This window comes from Heloderma suspectum, chromosome 5 (assembly GCF_057233095.1).
Source record: "Heloderma suspectum isolate Gila_16-S chromosome 5, 16-S_ref, whole genome shotgun sequence".
Lineage (NCBI taxonomy): Eukaryota > Metazoa > Chordata > Lepidosauria > Squamata > Helodermatidae > Heloderma > Heloderma suspectum.
Genome location: NC_139462.1, coordinates 122,668,340 through 122,691,731, shown reverse-complemented (window position 1 = coordinate 122,691,731; position 23,392 = coordinate 122,668,340). Strand labels below are relative to the sequence as shown.

The 23,392-nt window shown below is 42.9% G+C and overlaps 1 protein-coding gene across 2 annotated transcripts in view; it reads right to left on the bottom strand.

The window, feature by feature from the left end:
* Nucleotides 1-11,928: 11,928 nt before the first annotated feature.
* The window catches only part of NOP14 (NOP14 nucleolar protein), a 62,546-nt gene continuing 51,082 nt past the window's right edge, over nt 11,929-23,392 (bottom strand). The window contains exons 16-18 of one of the 2 annotated variants that reach the window (XM_084859897.1): nt 22,524-22,639; nt 13,668-13,823; nt 11,929-12,278 (exon numbers count right to left, since the gene is read on the bottom strand). In XM_084859897.1, the coding sequence (XP_084716023.1) occupies nt 12,185-12,278; nt 13,668-13,823; nt 22,524-22,639 (366 nt within the window). In that variant the 3' untranslated portion in view covers nt 11,929-12,184. Of the gene's footprint in view, nt 12,279-13,667; nt 13,824-18,971; nt 20,896-22,523; nt 22,640-23,392 lie in introns of those variants that run through there. The other variant, XM_084859898.1, reaches the window with a different exon arrangement.

Sequence of the window (23,392 nt, the reverse complement as noted above, 5' to 3'; positions counted from 1 at the left end):
GGTCATAGACCCTCTTTTGGGAGAAGACTGAGCCAAAGTAGGAATTGAACACCTCTGCCTTTTCTTTGTCATCTGTTATTGTTTTGCCTCATGGATCACTGTCTTGTTGTGGCGAAGGGGCTTGCGTAACTCAGTGAAGCCATAAGCTATGCCGTGCAGGGCCACCCAAGACGGACAGGTCATGGCAGAGAGTTCTTACAAAATGTGGTCCACTGGAAAAGGAAATGGCAACCCACTTCAGTATCCTTGCCAAGAAAACCCCATGGAACGTATCACAAGGCTAAAAGAGATGACGCCGGAAGATGAGCCCCTCAGGTCGGAAGGTGTCCAATATACTACTGGGGAAGAGCAGAGGGATTTACCAAGTAGCGCCAGAAAGAGTGAAGCGGCTGGGCCAAAGCCAAAAGGACACTCAGCTGTGGATGTGTCTGGTGGTGAAAAGAAAATCCGATGCTGTAAAGAACAATATTGTCTAGGAACCTGGAATGTCAGATCAATGAATCAAGGTAAGCTGGAGGTGATCAAACATGAGATGGCAAGATTGAACATCGACATCTTGGGAATCAGCGAACTAAAAAGGACAAGCATGGGCGAATTTAATTCAGGTGACCATCATATCTACTACTGTGGACAAGAATCCCTTAGAAGAAATGGAGTAGCACTCATAGTCAACAAAAGGGTGGGAAAAGCAGTACTGGGGTACAATCTTAAAAACGATAGAATGATCTCAGTACGAATCCAAGGCAAACCATTCAACATCACAGTAATTCAAGTCTATGCCCCAACCACTGATGCCGAAGAAGCTGAGGTTGATGGGTTCTATGAAGACCTACAACACCTTCTAGAACTAACACCAAAAAAAGATATCCTCTTCATCATAGGGGATTGGAATGCTAAAGTAGGAAGTCAAGAAATCACTGGGATAACAGGCAGGCATGGCCTTGGTGTACAAAATGAAGCAGGACAAAAGCTAATAGAGTTTTGCCAGGAGAACACGCTGACCATAGCAAACACTCTTTTCCAACAGCACAAGAGGCGACTCTACACATGGACATCACCAGATGGTCAATATCAAAATCAGATTGATTATGTCCTTTGCAGTCAAAGATGGAGAAGCTCTATACAGTCAGTAAAAACAAGAGCTGACTGTGGCTCAGATCATGAGCTTCTTCTTGCAAAATTTCAACTTAAATTGAAGAACGTAGGGAAAACCACTAAACCATTCAGGTATGACCTAAATCATATCCCTTATGAATATACAGTGGAGGTGAGGAATAGATTTCAGGGATTAGACCTGATAGACAGAGTGCCTGAGGAACCATGGACGGAGGTCCGTAATATTGTTCAGGAGGCAGCAACTCAATCCATCCCAAAGAAAAAGAAATGCAAGAAAGCCAAGTGGCTGTCTGATGAGGCTTTACAAGTAGCTGAAGAAAGAAGGGAAGCGAAAAGCAAGGGAGAAAGGGGAAGATATATCCAACTGAATGCAGAGTTCCAGAGAATAGCAAGGAGAGACAAGAAGGCCTTCTTAAATAAACAATGCAAAGAAATCGAGGAAAACAACAGAATGGGAAAGACTAGGGATCTCTTCAAGAAAATCAGAGATCTCAAGGGAACGTTTTGTGCAAAGACGGGCATGATAAAGGACAAAGAAGGCAGGGACCTAACAGAAGCAGATGAGATTAAGAAGAGGTGGCAAGAATACACAGAAGAACTATACAGGAAAGATCTTCATGTCCCTGATATAGCCATGATAGTGCGGTCACTGAACTTGAGCCGGACATCCTCGAGAGTGAAGTCAAGTGGGCCTTAGGAAGCATTAGTAACAACAAAGCTAGCGGAGATGACAGTATTCCAGCTGAGCTATTTAAAATCCTAAAAGATGATGCTGTTAAAATGCTGCATTCAATATGCCAACAAATTTGGAACACTCAACAATGGCCGCAAGACTGGAAAAGGTCAGTTTACATTCCAATTCCAAAGAAGGGCAACGCCAAAGAGTGTTCAAACTACCACACAATTGCGCTCATTTCACATGCCAGCAAGGTTATGCTCAAAATCCTACAAGCTAGGCTTCAGCAGTATGCGAACCGAGAACTACTGGAAGTACAAGCTGGGTTTCGAAGAGGCAGAGGAACTAGAGATCAAATCGCCAACGTTCGCTGGATCATGGAGAAAGCAAGAGAATTCCAGAAAAACGTCTATTTCTGCTTCATTGACTACGCTAAAGCCTTTGATTGTGGTCACTGCAGACGGTGACTGTAGCCATGAAATTAAAAGACGCTTGCTCCTTGGGAGGAAAGCTATGGCAAAACCTAGACAGCATAGTAAGAAGCAGAGACATCACCTTGCCGACAAAGGTCCATCTAATCAAAGCTATGGTTTTCCCAGTAGTAATGTATGGCTGTGAGAGCTGGACTATAAGGAAGGCTGAGCGCCGAAGAATTGATGCTTTCGAACTGTGGTGCTGGAGAAGACTCTTACGAGTCCCCTGGACTGCAAGGAGGTCAAATCAGTCCATCCTAAAGGAAATCAACCCTGAGTGCTCATTGGAAGGACAGATACTGAAACTGAAGCTGCAATATTTTGGCCACCTAATGCGAAGAGAAAACTCTCTGGAAAAGACCCTGATGCTGGGAAAGACTGAAGGCAAAAGGAGAAGGGGACAGCAGAGGATGAGACCACACTCCGACCTTTTATTCTTTGCTCCATTTATTTTGATCCAGATGCTCTCGATGGGGCTACCAAGCTCATCCTCCTGTATTTCTGTGCAGAGATATGTATTTTTCACATACAGTGCAACCTCACCTCCCTTTCTGTTCCTCCTGTTCTTTTTGAACAAGTTATATCCTTCAGTGGCTGTATTCCACTCATGAGAGTCATCCCACCAAGTCTCAGTTATACCTATCAAGTCATAATTTCCCTCCTGTATTAAGAGTTCAAGTTCATTCCGTTTGTTTCCCATACTCTGGGCATTAGTATATAGACATCGAAGACCATGTGCTTCATAGTCTGGCTTTCTTCCTACATGTTTGTGAAGACTGTTATTGGGCGCTATCAGAGCTGTTCTCTCTGTTGCAGTGCATGCGCCTACGTCCACTGTTACCCCCAACATTACATCTCCCTTCCCTGTAGGATTCAGTTTAAAGCCCTCCTGATGAAGTTCTTCGTGCTGTGGCCAAACACAGTCTTCCCATCCTTTGTGAGGTGCAACCCGTCCCTTGCCAACAGCACATCTTCCAGGAAGTATAGCCCGTGGTCCATGTTGTTCTCAGGCAAGAAAACAAACATTGCACACACCTTGCAGGTCACCTCCACTGGAGAGTCCTGTCCTTCCATTGCCTCTTTTCCCTTTTTGTGTCTAGCTTTGTGATTGTTCTAGACTAGCCTGTGCCTGCTCCTCTGCTCAGTAGAGGTTAAAAGCAGAGTCCCACTGGTGTGGAAGTGTGTGTTACAAGACAAATAAATGAAAAAAAGTTAGTTAAAAAATAAAAAAATAAAAAAAAATGTTAGGGGCTTCCCCCTTTACCTCCTCTGCCGAACTCCCCTGGCCAACTCCTGTTTGCTCCCCCTGTTGGCTCGCTCTGGTCGCTCGCTTTCTGGGAGCTTGCTTGCTTTTGTACGCCCTGGACCAGCTGGAGCAGCTTGCTCTGCTCTGCTCAGCTGGGAGGCGGGAAACAGACTTCCTGCCCACTCAGCTGCTGGGAGTACTCAGGCCACACACCCCCAATTCAGTTGGAGCTCTCAGAAGCACCTGGTGAGCTCACAGCCACTCAGAAGGATAAAGGGCAGCCTCCTGGGCTTCCTGCAGCCCACTTACCTCTTAGCCTCTGTCTCCTTTGTCTCTTCTACCACTGCAACTCCCCTGGCCAACTCCTGTTTGCTCCCCCTGTTCACTTGCTCTGGTCGCTCACTCTCTGGGAGCGTGCTTGCTTCTGTAGTCCCTGGACCAGCTGGAGCAGCTTGCTCTGCTCAGCTGGGAGGCGGCAAACAGACTGTCTTCTTCTTTGTTAAGTTTCTGGGACTAAGTCCTGAAGAATCTGCACTGGTGTATCCTTAAACTTTACTTCCTTTAATTCACAAATCTCTTTCTTGGAGTACCTCACAAATCTCATTATTATGTCCCTTGGATTTGTAGTGTCTTTCCATTTGTGTCCTAGTGCTCTATATACTCTTTCCAAATCATTTCGTTCAATAGAGTAATTAGGCATCAAAGAGGATAGCTATATTGTTAAAAATTATTTAATGTTCCCTTTTTCCACTTCCTCATCCATACTGTGGATTCAAAGGTTTAAAAGTCTGTTTCTGTTCTTCATCTGCTTCAGTTTTTTTTAATCTCTAAATCAGTTTCATAGAGGCTTTTCAGCTTTTCTTCATGGCATCCTGTCGTTTCCAACACTGCAGAAGCATTTTTTTCCTGTTATTTCTAGTTGGGAGCTTGACGTGCTCAGTTTGTTATCCAAAGCTTCCCCAATGCTGTCCATGATTTCTTGTTTAAATAATGTAAATTGCTGTATAATTTCTTCCTTTATCACCGCTATAATCACCTCATTTGCGATTGAGCCCCCCTCCTGTTGACTTGCCTAATCTGGTTTGGAAGTTATGGGTGCCATTCTAACCATCTTGAGATCACATACAGAAGATTTATTAAGTCCAATATTTCTCTCACCACTCCAAGCGTTATTTCTGTTGTTTCTGTTTCAGTTCACTTCCTGTGGGTTTCTCCTACAGAAGATAAGCGTTTGAAGACTTTTTACAGGGGTTTTCTGCTTGAATTCTGGGCGTTTCTGAGGATCAGGTTGAAGAGCCCTCGCTTCACACCACCATCCCATAGGCATGCTAATTCTCCCCCACCCCTGGGGTAGTGTTTCATCCCAGTGAGCCTTTGTGATGGCTAGTAGTTTGAGAGCATTGATGTGATGTGAGGCTTCCAAGGGGGTCCAAGTGTCATGGACTTGGAGGGATCTGCAATGGGCTCTCCAGTTCAAAAGAGAGGGGTCTGTTGTGACAGCACATGTTCGTTCTGAGGGGCAGAACGGGCAACCGCAGAAGAGGTGCGAACACTGTTGCCATCAAAGATGAGAGGTTCTCACATGAGGGGGTAGAATGAGAAACAGAAGACAGGCCCAGGTTGGATTGGAACACTGGTGCAGAAAGTGCGTATCTGGAGGCAAGTGAGCAGGACCACTGCAGTTGTGGCTGGCATGCAACCAAGCAGGCATTGGACCTTGGATGACTGCAGTCTGTGCATAGAGGCAACTTGGCTGGTGTATGGCTGCTACACTCCAATGAAGGTCAGGGCAGTAGCTGGGATGAGGTGCGACTTCTTCTAGTTGATGCCGAAGCTCAGAGTGTGCAGAGAACCAAGGGCAAAGCACACCTGTAAGTGGAGAGTATGTCTGGAGGGAGCGACCAGGAGCCAATTGTTGATGCATGGAAAGAACCTTGTGGAGACAGAGGTGTGTGGCTACAACCACCATACATTTTGGGAATATCCTCAGGGCCATAGCAAGGCTGAACTGAAGGATCATAAGCTGGAAATGAAGTTATCAGTGATGAGAAGGGTGAATGGTAATCTGGAAGTAGGTGTCCTTTAGGTCAATGACCGCAAACCAATCGCCCTTGCAGAGGAGAGGAAGGATATGGAACAGTGACCATCCAAAATCTTCTGGGATGGATGAAGGAATTCATGTCCCACCAGTCTAAGATGGGGCAAAGGCTGCCGTTACACTTGTGAATGTGACTGAAATCCGAGGTGTTTAGTACCAGTTGATATGGGTTTGATGGTACTGTTGCAAAGCAAGAGGTGTATTTCTAAGAGGAGAGTTGGAGACCGGGGGGTGGGGTGGGGTGGGGTGGGGTGGGGTGGGGGAAGGCATCAAATTCTATGGCATACCTCTTTGCAATACTTTGGAGAACCCAGGAGTCAGATGTGATGGTCTCCCATGCTGGGAAGAATAGAGCAAGGTTATTGCCAAAAGGGGGACATGATTGTAAGGGATAGTTAAAGGTGAAGTTTGGAGAAATCTATCCCTTTCTTGCAGGTGCTGGGCCAATTCTTAGGCAGAAAGGAGCATTTGTGCTGCAAATGAGATTGACACTGTAAAGTGGTTGGGGACTTGGGGGACTGATTGTTGAAGGAAGACTGGTACCGTTGACATGGATGGGTGGAAGATTGCTGGTGCTGTGATGCACCTATACCCATCTTATGAGCAGTGGTGTGGAGGTGCTGGACCCTGTCCAGGAAGTAATCTGTCTTAGCACTGAAGAGTCCCTCACCATTGAAGGGGTGGTCTGTTATTCTTGAGTGGTTTGCTGTGAGAGGCCTGAAGACTGGAGTCAGTCATGGCATTGCACTATAGTGCCTGTTATGGTGTTGGAGCTGCAGTTGATAATATGGCATGCAGTGTTGATTTGCTGGTGGATGAGTTACATGCATTTTGGAAAACACAGGTGAGGGTCTTATCTTCATGAAGGTGCTTGAAAAATGAAGCCACTTCCTCCAAGAAGTGTTGGTAGTGTAACGTGCATGCTTGGTAATTAGCGATGCACATTGCTAGACCTGAATTTGACTAGGACTTATGAGTCATTTTGCCCAATTTTTGGTGTTCCTTGGTGTTGTGTTTTTTTTTACATTTTATTGCTCAAGCAACAGTAACAGAAAACATGAAGTTGTAACAGTTGACTTACAACATTAGGTTTGCGGTTACATAGCTCTTGGTTCAATATACAAGCTATGGCGTGTTACAAAGATGTTACAGAGGTTAGGTCTTTTTCATTTATTTTGTAGGCTGAGGGTCCACTTGGCTCATCTGAACTCATTGCAGGCAAAGATGATGGTGATGGACAATGGATCAGTCCTCTCCCTGTAGGCCTCTCCATGAGTCTGATCAATTTATATATGCAATAAACTGGAACCAATCCACAAATGTGCCTTTGTTTCTTTGTCCTCTGAAGGATCTGACCTTTCCAGTCGATTTTTCTGCCAGTGCAATTTCCCACACCTGCTGATACAAGGTTGTGGGATTATCTGGTCCCTTCCATTGTGGGGCAATTAAAAGCCTTGCAGCTACCAACAAATGAATAATCAAGTCCTTATGAATTAGTGCACTGTGATCTCCCATAAAGAAGCAGTGCCAGCTGAGGGTTTAAGTCAGTTCTTTGACCTATGATTCTGCCCAATTCTTATTCTGTTTCTCGCCAGAAAAATGTGACCCCTGGACATTCCCACCACATATGTAGGCATGTGCCTACTGCTGCACAACCTCTCCAATGTAACGGTGAATGTGCAAGTCCTATGTGATGTAATTGGTGGGGGTTATGTACCACTGATGTATTAACCTTATAGGTCCCTCTCTAATCTGTGGCAAGATGGATCTAAATGGCTTTCTTCTCCATATCCCCTCCCATTGTTCTGCTGATACGGTTATTTCCAGGTCTCGTTCCCAGACCAGTTTAGAGCCTTGATGGTCTGGATTTTCAGTGTTGATCAGCATTTTATATAACAAAGATACCAACCCTCTAGAGTCTTGTGTATAGCTATTAACCATGTTTTCAAAGCCAGCACGCTCTCTAGTTGCTTGTTCTTTGATCCCAGGATTTATCATAAAGTGGAACACTTGATGCACAAGTAGCCAGTTGCTTCAAATGTTCCCTAATTTGTCCCAAATTTGTGCCCCACCTAGTGGTTTGCCTTGTGGTAAGACATCTCGAAATCTGTAGAGTCCATGCCTCTCCCAATCTTTAAATGGGGAACATTTTCAGGCTGATAAAATAGCAGATGCTCTAAAAATGGAACTGAAGGGACCCATCATTTCCAGACTAAGAATGTCGATTTAAGAAAGGGGTTTGGGTTTTGACTATTTTATTCAACAAGTTTGATACAAAGGGTAATCCCCTACGCTCTGTTAAGTTCCATGTGAAACACTGCTTATTGATGGCTTTCTCCTGCCATCAAGCTAGGCCCAGCAAGCACGTATGATAGAACCACCTGTGAACAGTTATCTTGCTGTAGCTCCTAGTCCCTGGTGTTCAAGGTCAGGCAGAGACTTGCTAATTTGGACAGTGATAACAGCTGGGCTTGGTGGGAAGACTCTGCCCCTTCTGTGGTGGGACAAGAGGCTTGGAATCCAAGTGTAGGATTGGTTGGGGGAAATCTGCCCTGGGTTGCCAGGGCTGGGCAATAAAAGGAGGCGGGGAAGGTGTGGTTGTTTCCCTTCTTCCTGGCTGTATTCTGGCGTGTTCTGCTGCTGGCAAGGATCCTATCCCAGGAGGCTCTTACTTCGGTAATGTACAGGTAGGGCAGCGCTTTATTGTTCTGCTTGGTTGTCTTGAAGTTCTCTGAATGTCATATGTTACATAATACTTTATTCCCCTTTTCCCTTCCACCCTTAGCTTTTCCCTTTTAATAAACTTTTATTCAACCTTAAGAGTGGGGAGTGCTTCCTTCTGAATAAACCTCAGTGCCAAGTCCAGTGCCAGCTGGCCAGTGAGGGTGGCTACTGGGTTATCATTTGGGGACAGAGACATGAGGTGATCTGGCCTACCTTGCAGAGAAGTTGCGATTAGTTCTAGCCTTCCTTCACAACGTCATTATTTAAAATTGATAGTAGATGTCTCAGTTGAAATGGGCTACGATAAATTTGAAGCCTGGACCTGCCAAGGCTGCCTTTTTTTGTGGTGCTGTATAAAATGCTGCTACTGAGTCTGGTTATCTTACCTTTATGTGCAAAATTATTTAATAGTTTTTGCCACACAGAAAGGCTTTTTGGTTAGATTACTATTGGCAGAATCTGAAAAAGAAAAATGATGTTTTGGGGTGATGGTCATCTTTATAGCTGCTATGCATCCTAACTAGGACACTGTATTCTTTTATCACCATTTGAAATCCTCTTTTATGTGGTTAGTCCCTGGTCCAAAATTTATGTAATTTTGAGAGGTTTTTTGGGTATTAAAATGTGAAAATACTTTATTACAGGGGCCATTCTAAGTCCTGTGAGCCTGTGAATGCTATTTTATAGGCCTGCTGGTATGTTAAAACATAGCATGTTAGATTTAGATTTGATAACTCCAAGTCCTGCTACCTCCCCATACTTTTCTATGGCCCTGTTCAGATGCACATTGGGGAAGGGTGGTTAAGCTAACCACAGTGCATGGTGATTACTGCTAACCTCTGTGGGCGCTACTGCCACACATACACGTAACGATGTTCTGCAACACGGTTAGACTATTCTCTGATCACCTTCCCTCCTGCAAGAACCTGCAGTCCTCTGAATGGGCGGCCATGCATCCCAATGGCCTTTGCACTGTCAGCCATTTTGGTGCTCGGTAGTTTAGCAGCCTGCTGCCCCCCTGGGCATGTCCTGGAGCATGGACTCACATGGTCTGAGATCTATCTTCCCCGTTCCTGGAGAGCTATAATTGCCGCTCACCACTGTAATCTCCTGCCCCGATGCACAGAGCATTCAAGCATCCCCTGCGGCACAAACAGACATGGGCAGCCATCAGGAATCAGCTTCTGCTGACCATTTATGCCACAGCAGGTGCAGTGCTGGAGTCAATACTAACTCTGCAGTTGCATCATAACAGGAGCCACTGCACATGGCGGTGCCTGGCCTTGTCCACAGCATGCCCATACTGGCAATGGGTCAGGGCACAAGTGGCTGCAGCTCTATGCTCACTTCTCTGCTGGCATGTAGTGGGCTGTTGCTGGGGGTGGCATATTGACAGGCTTGCGGCAGCTGTGTCATTTGCTGCTAGGCAGATCTCGACCATAGAGATTTGCTGCTCAAGCATGAGCAGCTATTCTTTCTTTGGCCGCTCTTGCTGCAGAGTTCTATGGCAGCTGTCAATTAACCACTGTTCAGACATCATGCTGAGCCATGGTAGAGTCCACTAACCATTGTGCAGCAAGTGCTTAATGGGTGTGGTTAGTCCGTGGTTAATAAGCCACCATGGTTGAGAAAAACACCAGACATCATGCTAAGCCATCATGGTTAGCTCAAAAATGCTAACCATCATGGCTTAGCATGATGCCTAAACAGGCCTGATCTCTGTCACTGCTGTTTCAACCCCTTGTTGGGGGTTTGTCAGAATAAAAGCTTTATCTGCATAATATTTATGTTTCCTCCAATGTATTTTAAGACCTGTGCCATCTGCATTTTTGCATAACATTTCTGCCAAAGAATTGGGCAAATGCTAAAGCTGAGAGGGGGCAACCTTATTTGGTTCCCCATCCTAGTTTAAAGTATCCTGAATCATAGCCATTGGTTTGGATGTGAATAGTGTTTTGAGAGCCTGGTGATGATCACATTTGTAAATGTATGCCCCACATTCATGGTGCTTAGCAATCTGAATAGGATCCAGTCTATCAAAGATTTTGTGTGCATCCAAGGATACTACTGCCAACAGTTATTTGGTTTGCAATGTCGCACTGAGGTCAAGATCCTCTGATAGGGTCAAAGATGTGTCTGCCTTGTATAAAGCAATTTTGGTCACTATTTATGTACTGTGCAATGAATTCTGGATGCCAGTATTGCTGTGAATAACTTGGCATCTGGATTGATTAATGCTATTGGCTGTTAACGGTCCATAATTTCAGGGTCTTTGGGGATAAGTAATATTTGGGATGTATGCCAGGTATCTGACATGGGGCTCCATTCAGTACAGCATTAAAGAATCTTAAGAACATAAGAAGAGCCATGCTGGATCAAACCAAGGGACTATCTAGTCCAGCATTCTGTTCACATCTTGGCCAACCAGCTGTCGACCAGGAATCCACAAGCAAGACACGAGTGCAACAGCACCCTCCTGCCCATGTTCCCCAGCACCTGGTGTACATAAGCATACTGTCTCTGATACTGGAGACAGAATATAGCCATCAGGACTAGTAGGCATTGTTAGTAGTCTTGTCAAGTGTGGAGATAAGAGATCACTAAACTTTGTGTAGAATTGCCCAGAGAAACCATCAGTGCCTTGGTGTTTATACTTCTTTAGCTTTCTAATTCCTTTGAGTTTCCTCTCCTGTAATATCCTGATTTTAGAAACATTTTTGATCCTCTGTGATGGTTTGGATTCCTGCTCTGTTCAAGTATGAATCTATGGTAATGTTTGAAGGATTCTGAGGAATAAAATTTGCAAGAGGCGGCAAACTGCCTGTTTATTTCTGCCCCATCTGTCACCATTCTTCCATTCCATTCCATTTTTTTTGCCTTTTCCTTATTTAGCTTGCGCGCTAACCATTCTCGTTAGCCAAATTCGTAGCATTTTTGTTTTAAATATAGTATTGCTTTTGTGACCATTCCAGTATCTAATGCCTCTAACGTGCTTCTTTTCTGTATTAGCTCTAAGTTTTATTACTGTCTATTACCTTATGTTCTTTTCAAGCGTTGCTATAGCCTTTCCTAACTTGTCCCTTGCCCTTTGTTTTACCTTTTTGACTGCCGCCAGCTCGCTTATGCAAACCCCTATTATTATAAGTTTTCACTGAGTCCCACATAGTGGCTTGTGGAATATTCCCTGTCAAGTTAAGAGGAAATTATTGGGTTCTCTCTTTTGCAATTTTGCTCACGGAGCGCTCTCTCAGGAGCAACATGGGATTTAGCCTCTAAATATAAGTGCAGGCTTGCGAGCAAGCTAGCACTGGTGCATACTCCCTATGTCTGCTCAATACAGCAGGTGCCCACTGTCCACGTGAATTGGATAACTGACCCAATGTATTCCACAATGGATCTGCTTCATTGGAGCGAGGGAAACAGATAGCACAATGGACAATCTCCTGGGAAGTTTGGTTACAGACCTGTTTGAGGGTACTGTGCTAGTTGCTTGCAAGATGGCATGTTGTTGGAGCAATGGAGGGGGTAGAAGAGGGTCACACTTTGTTTAAAAGTCATGTTTCAAACTTCATGTAAAAATGAAAAACACCCCAGCTTAATAGCAATGCTGCTTAATCTGATTTATTCAGCTAATATATATATATTTTTAAGTATACAAAATATAATCTTCGATTTTATTTAGAATGGGATTATTCCCTGATAAGGAAGTACTGATTTGTCCAGTTTGTGTTTGTTTTCTCAGAAGCACTGCATACACATATAAGATCCATGCAAAGATACTGAAATATTCCAAGCTACATTAAACATTTAAATATCCTTGGTTTTCTTCTGTATAGTATATGAGTGAATATTTAAAACTTCTTTCTCTTCATTGCCTTCCAATCACCTTCCTGCTGAGCAAGGCTCCTGAAGAGTTGTTTTACTTTTATTTTTCTTTCAGAATCCCTGAAAATTAAAATAAAATTACAAATATATTTTGAAACTACATGCTCAGTAAAACATTGCATATATTTCTTAAGTTCAATCTTTGATGAAGTTGAACCGAAAGTTCTAAGAAATCCTCACCCACCACCTGCAACTTTATGACTCTATGAGAGGGGCACAAAATGTGTGGGCTGCAGGCAGCTCCCAAACTTCTGTCTGGTGGCCCCCGAGACCCCCAACTTTTGTTGCCGCCGAAAAATAGGCTCTATGGTTCCTGCCACAGAAGCGTCATTCCTCAAATGTCCCCAGTGCGTCACTGAAGTGTCCTAGGAAGCAGTGCTCTGGTAATTTATTAGTTTACTCTGTGTGAGAATGAGTGGTGGCATGAGAGTGAGCGGTGTGTGTCATATGGGGCAAGGTGTCACCAGTATCTTCTGATCTCGGAAGCTAAGCAAGGTCAGCCCTGGTTTGTACTTGAATGGGAGACTGCTGGGGAATCAGGCTTCCTGCACTGAGCAGGGGGTTGGACTCAATGGTCTTGTGGGCCCCTTCCAACCCTATAATTTTATGTCTATGACGCCCAGTGCTATTTCTCTGTGACATCTGAATTGGGAGAGGCTATGCATGTCCTGAACTGGTGTCTGGATGCAGTTATGGCTTGGATAAGAGCCAATAAACTGAAGTGGAATTTTGATAAGACAGGGACCCTATGGGTTGGCAATTCCCAGGTCCGGGAATTGGGATGTTTGCCTGTCCTGGATGGGGTTGTACTCCCTCTGAAGGAGCAGGTCCATAGCTTGGGAGTGCTCCTGGATCCATCTTTGTTGCCCAGATGGCCTTGGTAGCCTGGAGCGCCTGTTACCATTACCAACTCTGATGGTACACAAACTACACTGGAGAGGGATAGCCTAGCCACGGTGATCCCTGCACTGGTCACCTTACGATTAGACTACTGCAATGCGCTCTGTGTGGGGCTACATTCGTGTGTTGTTCAGAAGCTGCAGCTAGTGCAGAATGCAGCACCCAGGGTGCTCGCTGGGACACCCAGCATAGCTGGGTACAGTATGAAAAAGTATAGTATGATCTTTAAAAGGTTCTTGAGAATTAACATAGCCCTACAGACTAATATTATACATACACACATGATTACTACAGCCTGTCAAGTCCTTGTTGGGTGAGTGATTACTAAAAACTTTGTAAATAGGGTACTATCTGAACTGACAAGTTCGGTATCTGTAGCCAATACTGCTCTCACACACTATAAATATACATTCTGCCCAATGAAAGGTTTGACTTGATGTGAAAGGTTGTAGATTTCTACACAAAAAAGGTTGCCTAGAAGTTATCACCTTTTCAATGACAAAAAATACTCAATATAAATCAATTGGATATAAATAAATTATGCATTACCTTTCCATGATTTCTGCAAGCTGCATTCTAGCAAGGAACTGGTTATCTTTGCGGATCTCGCGAACAGCTCCTTTAAGTTCACGTTTGTGCTTATGAATTAGACGTTTTCTTTCCTGCTCGCCCTTATTGCTTTCTTGTTTTCTTCCAAATTCCAGGCTGAAATTAGGAATTATATGATCCCAAACATACTTCCTTGTTGGACTTCGATGGAATCTTTTTTACATCAGGACTTCCAACAACTTACACATGTTGGGGAGAACTTATCATTCCCTTTGCATATTAATTCAATAAAGTGAAAATCTGATTTACCCTTATAGGGTTTAGATGAAAAATCACAAAAAGTTAAATAGAGCGGAAAATTTCCATAGAGTAAATAAAATCCAATTGGTTTTTATCTACATAGCTTTTCCTGTCTATTAATAAAACTGTTGTGCAAACAGGCAATGTATGAAAACACTTTCTAAAAGCCAGTACAAATACATTTAAAGATATCAAAATAAGCTACATATACTGACTGGTGATACACATATGTTTAGTAGCAGCAATAGCAAAATCACGATAGCTTAGAATGTTCTTTCATTACATAGCAACTGGGTTCAGATGACACGATAACCCACAATGGGTTAAATAAGTCACCATGACTTATTTAACCCATCCTTGGTTATCATGTTTTCTGTCAGGAACTTTGTAATCTACAATGGTTTATTCAGCCAAAATAAGCCACTCTGATAACCCGTGGTCTGCAGTAAGGGTTATTTAACCCACTGTGGGTTATTGTGTTGTCTGGCGCTCAGCATGGTTCATTCTGATTGCCTACAGAGTTGCCTGGCAAGAGCAGTCAAAACCATTGTGGTGGCTTTGCTCCAGCCTGCAGGGCTCTTTTTCTGAGATCTGACAAGCAGCCAAGGGACAACCGCAGCCAAACAAGCACAGCCTTTTCTGATACCCGGCTACAGTTACAAAATGACAGCTTTCCCCGAGTACAACGCCAACCTTGTGCTATCACACTACCCTGCTACACCAAAGTTACACAATGGCAGGATTCCCTGCTCACTATGAAACTGCGCACCTTGGGAAATATGGGAAGATAGAGGAATAAGGAAAGAACTGCTCACTTCTGGCTGGAACCAATGTCGCTCTGATAGCATCCCACGGGCGCTCCGTGGGAGCTTTCTCAAACAGCTTTTTAAAAGGTTGAAAAACCTTTTCATTCCCCCCTGGAATTAAAAGGGGGGGGGTAAGGCAACATCTGGAGAAAATTACCCACCTCAAGATAGTGAGGGGGCTGGATTCCAGGATTATCTCTCCAGAGCTTTACCAACGCAAAAAGCTGTACTGAGACTCCTATTTCATAGGGGAAAACAGGGCTGACATGTTCCATAATAATATATCCTTTAAGAAATATCAACAACTTCTGAGGGATGATTTAAGAAATGTTAACAATATTTGAGAACATCTGAGGACCTGCAAGATCTGTTTGAAATGTGTCTACACCGAAGAGAAGAAAGGAGCTGGCATCAACTCCCCCCGCACCCCCTGTGTCACAAGTTTCGAGAACAGAAGATATAGGGGAATTATTTACTCTGATAAAGACTTTATCTTCACAATTTATGGAGCAAGCCAAAAGACTGGATTTAATCCAAAATTCCATCACCGCCTTGCAAGGAGCTGTAGATTTAATTAATGCGTCATGGCAAAAAATGGAATCGAAAATTAATGAGCTAGAAGCCCAAGTGGCAGGAAATGACACTACGACACAAATTTGTTTTGAAAATGCCTCTGATAGAATTTCTCAACTGGAGGTCTTCACGAGGAGATCCAATGAGCGTATTATTGGGATTAAAAATCTGTTGATGTAAAATTGCCTATTTCTATGGATAAACTTTTGCATGAGATACTCCCTATCCCATCTGATTATTTACTTGATATTGAGCAGGCGTTTCGTGTGCCAAATGCTAAAGGGACTGATTACACAATCATAGTCCAATTTTCAAAAGTCTCCACAAAGAATTATATCCTGCGTTTGGCAAGAGAGGGTGGAAGCCTTTCCTGGAAACAAGGTAAAGTTATGTTATTTCCAGACTACATCAAAGAGGTGGCAAATAAAAGAAGGCAATTTATCAAAGAAAAAATATGGCAAAACAAATAAACTTACAATATTACTTAAAATATCCTGCTACACTTTGTATTGTGTCTGAAGGTCAGATGAAGAAATTTCTAAATCATGAAATGGCGGAGGCATGGCTGAATGTAAAAATGCATGAGAATTCTGTTACTACTCCATGAACTGGAATCTTTAAACAAGCTTGGTTAACTACTTGTGTTTAGTCTACATGATCCAGGCTAGGTCAGAAGATAAATGATTATACATATATTCATTTATTTTCTTTCATCTTTCTTTTTTTTCTTGCTTTTCTTTATATTTTTTATTTCAAAATAGATATGGTATGCTGTATTTAAATTTGTTGTTTGAGGGTAATTGTGCACATGCATTTCTATATAAAATATTTCTGATCGTTGAAGGTTTTAAGTTTTTAATATTTTAAGTTTTATTATTATATAACACTATATTTCTTATTATTATTAACAATAATACTGGAAATGAATTGTAGACCTGTTTCTTTGATATAAAACTGATATGATATTGAAATGTAAGGTTGTTTATTAAACTGTAAGAGTGTTAAGGTTATATAGTTTTTAAAATAGAATGGCATCAGAGGCTGGGGGGTACTGGAGTTTAAACTTAATTCTTTAAAGGGGAGGGAGAGGGGGAGGGAAGGGGAAAGCATCTTATTTTTTCTTCACTTCCTTTCCTCCTCCCTTTTCCCTTTCCCTTTCTCCTTCTCTTTTTGTTATTGTGGTGTCCTCATCAGAATATTGTATTGTTGGGAAATTGTAGTATTGATCAGGTTGTTGGTAATTTTGGTATTGTTTATTTTATTTAGAAAGATAAAATAAATAAAAATATATTAAAAAAGAAAGAACTGCTCACTTTTTTATGAAGAAGTGCAGCTCTGCAACTATCCACCACAGCATCTAGAGGGCACCCCACCTGTGCAATCTCACCCTATTCCAGAAAATGGTTAAGAAGTTATAGCTTCCACCCCCTTTTTCCTCTGGCCACTTTTCCATGAAGAAGCAAAATGGCCTGGGGGTGGGAACACACAATTGCGCTTTTGCGCAATTTTGCTTTAGCACTATCGTGAACAGAAGTGAGACTGCCAGCAACATCTGGGAAGGGGGGGGTGAAATGCGCAACTCCACCTTATTGTCATCGATTTTGGACAATAAAGGCATCTATGCCAGCAGTGGGGTATGGGAGGAAATGTGCAGTTGAGGGTTTTGTCCCAATCCTGCAAACCCTCAAGGGTTTATTTGTGCCACCCCCTTTTTGTTGCACCTGAGATTTCCCTTCCTTTGGGGTAATCGCACTGAGTTTTGATGCTGGATCAGGTGCCTCCTGACTAGGAGAAGCTGTGTGTAAAGTCTGGTCCCGATCCTGCAAACCTCCAAGGGTTGATAGCCCCCAGCCCCCCCTTTTTTGGTGCACCCAGGTTTTTCCCTCCTCTGGGGCAATGGGGCAGGGTTTTGATGGTGCATCAGGTGGTACACAACTCAGAGAGGCTGTGCATGAAGTTTGGTCCTGAGCCTGCAAACGTCTAGCACTTTAGAGCCACCCCCTCCCACCTTGTTGGGGTGATGCTGGAAATGCTGAATTAAGCTCCTGTACTGGCCCATGCATGTTAATGTGAAACATATTAATTGTAACTATAACCTTAAGCAAAAACCAGAAAGTGACTGAGGGCAGTGGCGGACAGACACAGATAGACGATGATGACACCTAATCCTAGGAGTACTTATCTACCTGCAAAAGCCAAAACCTTAAGCCCCAGCTGAAAAGATGTAATACCAAGGGGTTCTAATGTCAGGTCGAATGGTAGCACTCGATACTGGAAATCAGGATAGGGAACTTGTGGCCCTCCAGGTATTGTTGGACTGCAACTCACATCAGCTCTAGTGAGCATAGCCAATGCTGAGGGATGATGGGAGTTGCAGTTTAACATTTCGAGAGCCACACATTCCCCATCCCTGCTGGAACAGAATTGCAGATACTTTTCGTGAGATGCCCTTATGTGCGGGTATGCCTCTAAAAGTTCAATGGAGGCCAAGTATTTGGATTACATGGATGACAACTATGGACTTCAGAGTTTATATCTTGAAGTACTTTTTGCTCAAGCAATTGTTGAAATGGCTCAACAGTGGCACTTGTTGAGCCATTCCATGAACTTGTTGAGTCATTTCAGATCCAAAACGGCTCAGGTGTTATCATTTTTCTTGGTGACTAAGGAAAAAAAAGGAGTAGATTCCCAAGTGGCTATGACACAATGGGACTGGCTCTAGGGCCTTAAGGGTCAGCAGATGTTCTATGGCTCTTAAGAAATTCTGACATTGCATTGGATTCCTGGATCACAGCAAGTTAATGAACTTGTCCCTAGGTCAATATGAAAATTCGAGGCTGTAACCTAGAGACACTGTATCCTGCACCCAGGTCTCTTATGCAGTGCTACCTACAGGTGTAAAATTTCTGGAAATGCTGAAGCCATGGAAAATCCCCCCCCCCCCGGGGGGGGGGGATAAATTTTTGAGAAAACTGAAAAATATGCAATACTGTTTTTTAGTGCTCTTTACAAATCTAAAGACACTTTAGGAACATAGAATGTACTGTGTATAACTTGGTTTACTCATAACATTAAAAGCAAAAACATTTAAAAGCACACTCATTACATTTGTAATTATTGCTTGAATAAACTATACTTTTAAGCTTAATATACCAAACATGATCATTTTATGAGCAAAACAAGTTATACATAAATCATTTTAGATTACATTTTAGAGCTGGAGGAAGACTCGTGTACAGCGATGCTTCCTGTCTGTGAGGAATTGGTTGGAGTAGAGTTAGGGAAATCTGGTCTGAAGACTTATTAGAAATGGCAACCAAGCATATTTAATTTTAAGAAACCTTAAGGAAGTACAGCCTATTATCTGAAGAGTGACATTTTATTCCCTTTTGTAAATATTTGCCCTTAATAGACATCTTAATTTTTGTTCGTTTTGAATAATTGTCTCTACATAGGAACCAGGCTACTGAGTTTCTCTCAGATGGTTTACTTTGGTGGGAGCAGTTAAAGGTTTTATAGCTGAGGTAGCATTCCCTAGTGGTGAGGTCTAACTGGGAACTTCATTAAAAACTGTGGCAGTGAGTTCCATAGACTCAAGTCTCAAAGTTTTTTTTTTTTTTTTTTTAAACATAGGTAGGATAACCCACACATTGTTCTGTTGCATATGGTGACAGTGGCGGAGTAACCCATATTGTTCCTAAAACCTACATGTGAGAGAACTACATTCATTGACTGCTATAGCACCTAACCAGAACTAACATAGAACAAACCCCAAATGGTCAAGAATGCACATTTTCTTCACCTATTATTCATCTAGTCATCTATTTTCTTCCTCTTGTCACATGTTGGGAAACTGAGCATGACTCTGAGTATCCCTACATGTCTTTCAATAAAAGGTACATTAGATCAATAATTTTTAGTAAGGAACGGAAGAAATAGCTATGTTGGGAATCTTACAGAGACGATTAAAAACCAAAATTTCCCCACGGCTTCAAAATTTCCAGAAATTTTACATCTCTAGTCCTCCTATAACAGTTTTTAGAAATCATTTTGGGCGAGTCAAGCCTGGGTAGCAATATATTAACACCTTCATTTAAACATTTTATTCATAATTCTAAAACAAAATATTTCATTAGCCAAATATTTATAATTTTTCCAATTATTCTGAAAACAAATAAAGGTCCTGGGGGGGAAAATGGGGGAAAGCTGTTTCCCCCGCTGGATTTTTCAGGTACTTCACATCTCTAGCTGCTGCTTCAACCCTCTTATCACAATGGGTTTTTGGGCCTTCCTTCTTCAGCTGCTGTTCTGCCCCTGATGATTTCCTGCTGTTAGTTACAGATACTATGCCTGAGGGTAAGGGTGGGCTATGGGGTTGCTTCTTCCTCTTGTGCTTCACTAGAGCTGTTTAGATGGGCTCTGTATGTGCGGGGGGCTCTCCAAACAGAGAGAACTAGAACCAAGGGAAGAGTTGGGACGTCCTGGAAGACCTAGAGCTGGAAGATGAAGACCTGGAGTGTGGCAGTCAGTCCTTCTTGTGTTTATGCTTGGACCTCCCTTTGCCGTTTGACTTTTCTATTTTCTTTTAGACTTTCTCTCTTTGGAGGAAATCCTACTCTGGGTCAACACCTAACTTGCACTGGAAAATATTCTGGAAACCCCACATCACTGGGCAAGGCAGCTAATGTGGTTAATTCCTATGCCACTGTCAGCAGCTCCTAAGGATAAGAGGTGCTGGTGTATGAAATAATTATCACCAGCCCTGTGATCTCCAGTTCATACTGATGCAGGATAGGATGCAGCCATGATGCAAATATAATATCAGAAACCAATCTTACATATTTTAAATATTTGCCCTTCTGACAAATCTAATTAATTCCAGCTGGAGTAGTCAAGCCCAAAGCAATGTACACACAAAAGAATCCCCAATTCAACTTTCATTTTTAAATAATTTGTCATGTACACTGTGCCTCATTTTATTTGCAACATACACAATCTATTTATTAGGGCTGTGCAACAGATTTGGATGAGCCCTGAAACCCGAGCAGAAGTGGGGACCTTCTGTTGGGTCCCAAGTCAAAGTGGGGATTTCTATGAAGTCAACAGAACCAAATCCTGGCCCAGAACGAGGCTTTGTCATAGACTCATGTTTTGGAGACAATACATACTCTTGTACTGACGTCATATCTCTTGAAATAAATACAAAACAGCACCTTTTAAAGTTTTGATTCTGTAAATGCTGCAGGGGGAGGGTTACCAGGTGACTGATGTGTCCACCTTCTAATCTAGGGCACATTTTACCAGAGCTTGTAATGAATGTGTTTTAGAGAAGGGATTGATTCTATTGAGCCTTTCATTAAAAATTTCATGTCCCTGCCATTTGTTTCAATGGCAGGGCAGCTTACTGGATAATTTGTTGTTATATTACTGGATGTGGCAGCTTGCTTCTGCCTTTAGGTTTGGCTTCAACTTTTGTTTGTTATGATTTCATTGAAAAATCTTGACTCAATCCTTTTCTCATACTTTCTCCTGCAACCAGCTGTATTTCTCTGTAGAGAGAGAGAGTGTGTGTGTTTGAGCGTATTTGTACAATTAGCTCATCAATCCATTCCCCCTCCCTTAGTTAGGAAAAATAAATGGGGAGAGCAATCCTATGGCCGCTAGAGTGTGTCTAGATGGCTTTAGGATTTTTCAGTTTCTGGGAACCAAGCTTGGAGCCAGGGCTCGGTTCCCAAAAAAAACGCACTCCCCACCTCCTCCCCCACTGCCTCATAGGGGGTGTGGTCCTTCCCCATCTCTGTGCTCATAAATGCAGTGCAGAGTGGGCAAAAAGGGGGCATTCCTGGGGGTGGGGAGGGGACCGTGGAAACATTGTTACACTTCCTAGGTGCCGTGCGGCCTCCCCTCCCCACTCTGAAGTCCCCAGCTAGACAAACAAAATTAGCTGTCTAGCTGCAAATGCAGGGCAGCCGGAGCGCAGAGGAGAGGATCCCCTCTGTGCTCTGCCCGCCCTACATTGGACAGTCAGCCGCCTCTGACTTTGGAGGCAGCCAACTATCCTGACAGGATTGCACCCTAAATCATCTGAATTAAGTTCTCCTGCACTTCTGTGTGTTTCATTAATCATATTATGTTATTCCCTAGAGTAGGGCCCCAAAAACCATGGGGGAATAGAAGATGCTAATCACCCCCCTCATCCCCCCCCCCAAATTGGAGCTCCTCTTCCATATGAACTGTTGCATATATCTCTGTGAAACTTTGCAGGTTTATCACTAGCAGCAGGAGCGAGCACTTTCAGGAGGTCCAGGGGCCATTTTCACCCCCTGCCCCACTCCCCATGGGCTGCAGTCTGATGGGTGAACTGAAAACATATTGTTGAAAAATATTTTTAAGGGGGTAAAATGGTATCTGGAGCTACGGAGTCTGAAAAGTAACACTTTCAGGGCTCCATAGCTCCAGATACCATTCCCCCTTCCCAATTTAGCTAAAGATAAATTTCGTCTTTTAGGTATACTTAAAAACAAATTCACAGTGTGGAGTGCAGTAAAGGCCACATGTTGCTCACCCCTGACTTAGGGAAATCTATAGGGTGTCTATAATTTTCAGAGCCATGTTCCACAAGGAACATAGGTACTCTGTGGGGCACTGAAGGTAAGCACATCCTCTTTGGAGCCCCACAAAGTATCAAGGCTGCTCATTTCACATGATGCCTTGTGGTTACCGTTCTGAAACTTGGCCGGCTTGATCTCCTGAGAAGTGGCAACAATCTCTGCAATTTCCATCTAATTCTGCCAAGAAATAAAAAATTATCGGCTGTTGCCCTTAAAAAATATATAAAGGTGCATAGCTCACCCCTGCATCTACTTTTCTGACATTGGCCAGGCACAATCCCCCCTAAGGGGCACCTTTGCCTGCAAGAATCATCCAATTCTGACCAAGAGAAAAAAAGTTACAGCAGCTTTTTGGAAGCATGAACCCTTGGATTTCCAAACCTTAGCTCAGGTTCAATATCAAGCCAAAGTGGGCCGACTCCAAATCGGTTCAAACAGAAGCAGGCCATTTTCCAAAGTGCCAAATCAGGGTCCGGTCGAAGCGAGGGGTCGGTGCATCTACTACATATACATGCATTTTATGCATGATTTTCAGCTGGATGTCTACCAGAATTAGAGATACTCACACTTTCATTATTTTGGGTGTGAATAGCTTCAAAGGCACTGGTTTTTTCTTTTCACACACCAATGGATAAAGTTGCTCTTGGACTTTCAGCTCTTTCAGAACACTGTCATGCAATTCCTGAAAATGCCAAGAGATTCCACTTTAAACAGACATTAGAATAATAATGAAATGAAACTACACATAAATGATATTTAACATATATTGATTCTAAAATTAAGGTATCCAACTGAAATATTAATAAAATTATATCTAGATTTCAATGCTTTGGCTCTTTCTGGAATGTGCTAAAGCTTCAATAGCATTAAAATCAGCTTCCTAACTAGAGGGCAGGGAAACCCCAACACAATGTTGATTTGAAAAGGGAACTTCAAATTATGGGGAGCCGGGAAGTTGCAGATCCATTAGCCTAACATCTGTTCTCTGTTAACTGATGGAATGCCCTGAAATTATTATGCATATAGTAGAACAAGTCTTGCTAAGACAGAATCAGCCTAGCTTCTGCAAAGGGAACGTCTAACTAACCTTTTGAGTGTCACCATGCATGTGGATGTGGAAATATGACAGACATTATATACTTGTACTTCCAAAAGCTTTAGATAAAGTTTCTCAACATAGGCTTGTAAGTGAACTTGGCAGTCATGAATAAGAACAGAAAGCAAATGGAAACAAGCAAGCAGTGGAGATCTGTATTGAGACCAATGCTTATTATTCATATTATTCATAAAGAATCTAGAGTCAGGTGAGCAGTGAAGCAGCCAAGTTTGTGGATGGTGAAAGACTAAGCAGATTGCGAAGAGCTCCAAAAGGATTTCTTCAAACTGTGTGAATAGGCAACAAAATGGCAAATGTAAGTAAGGCTCAATGTAAGTA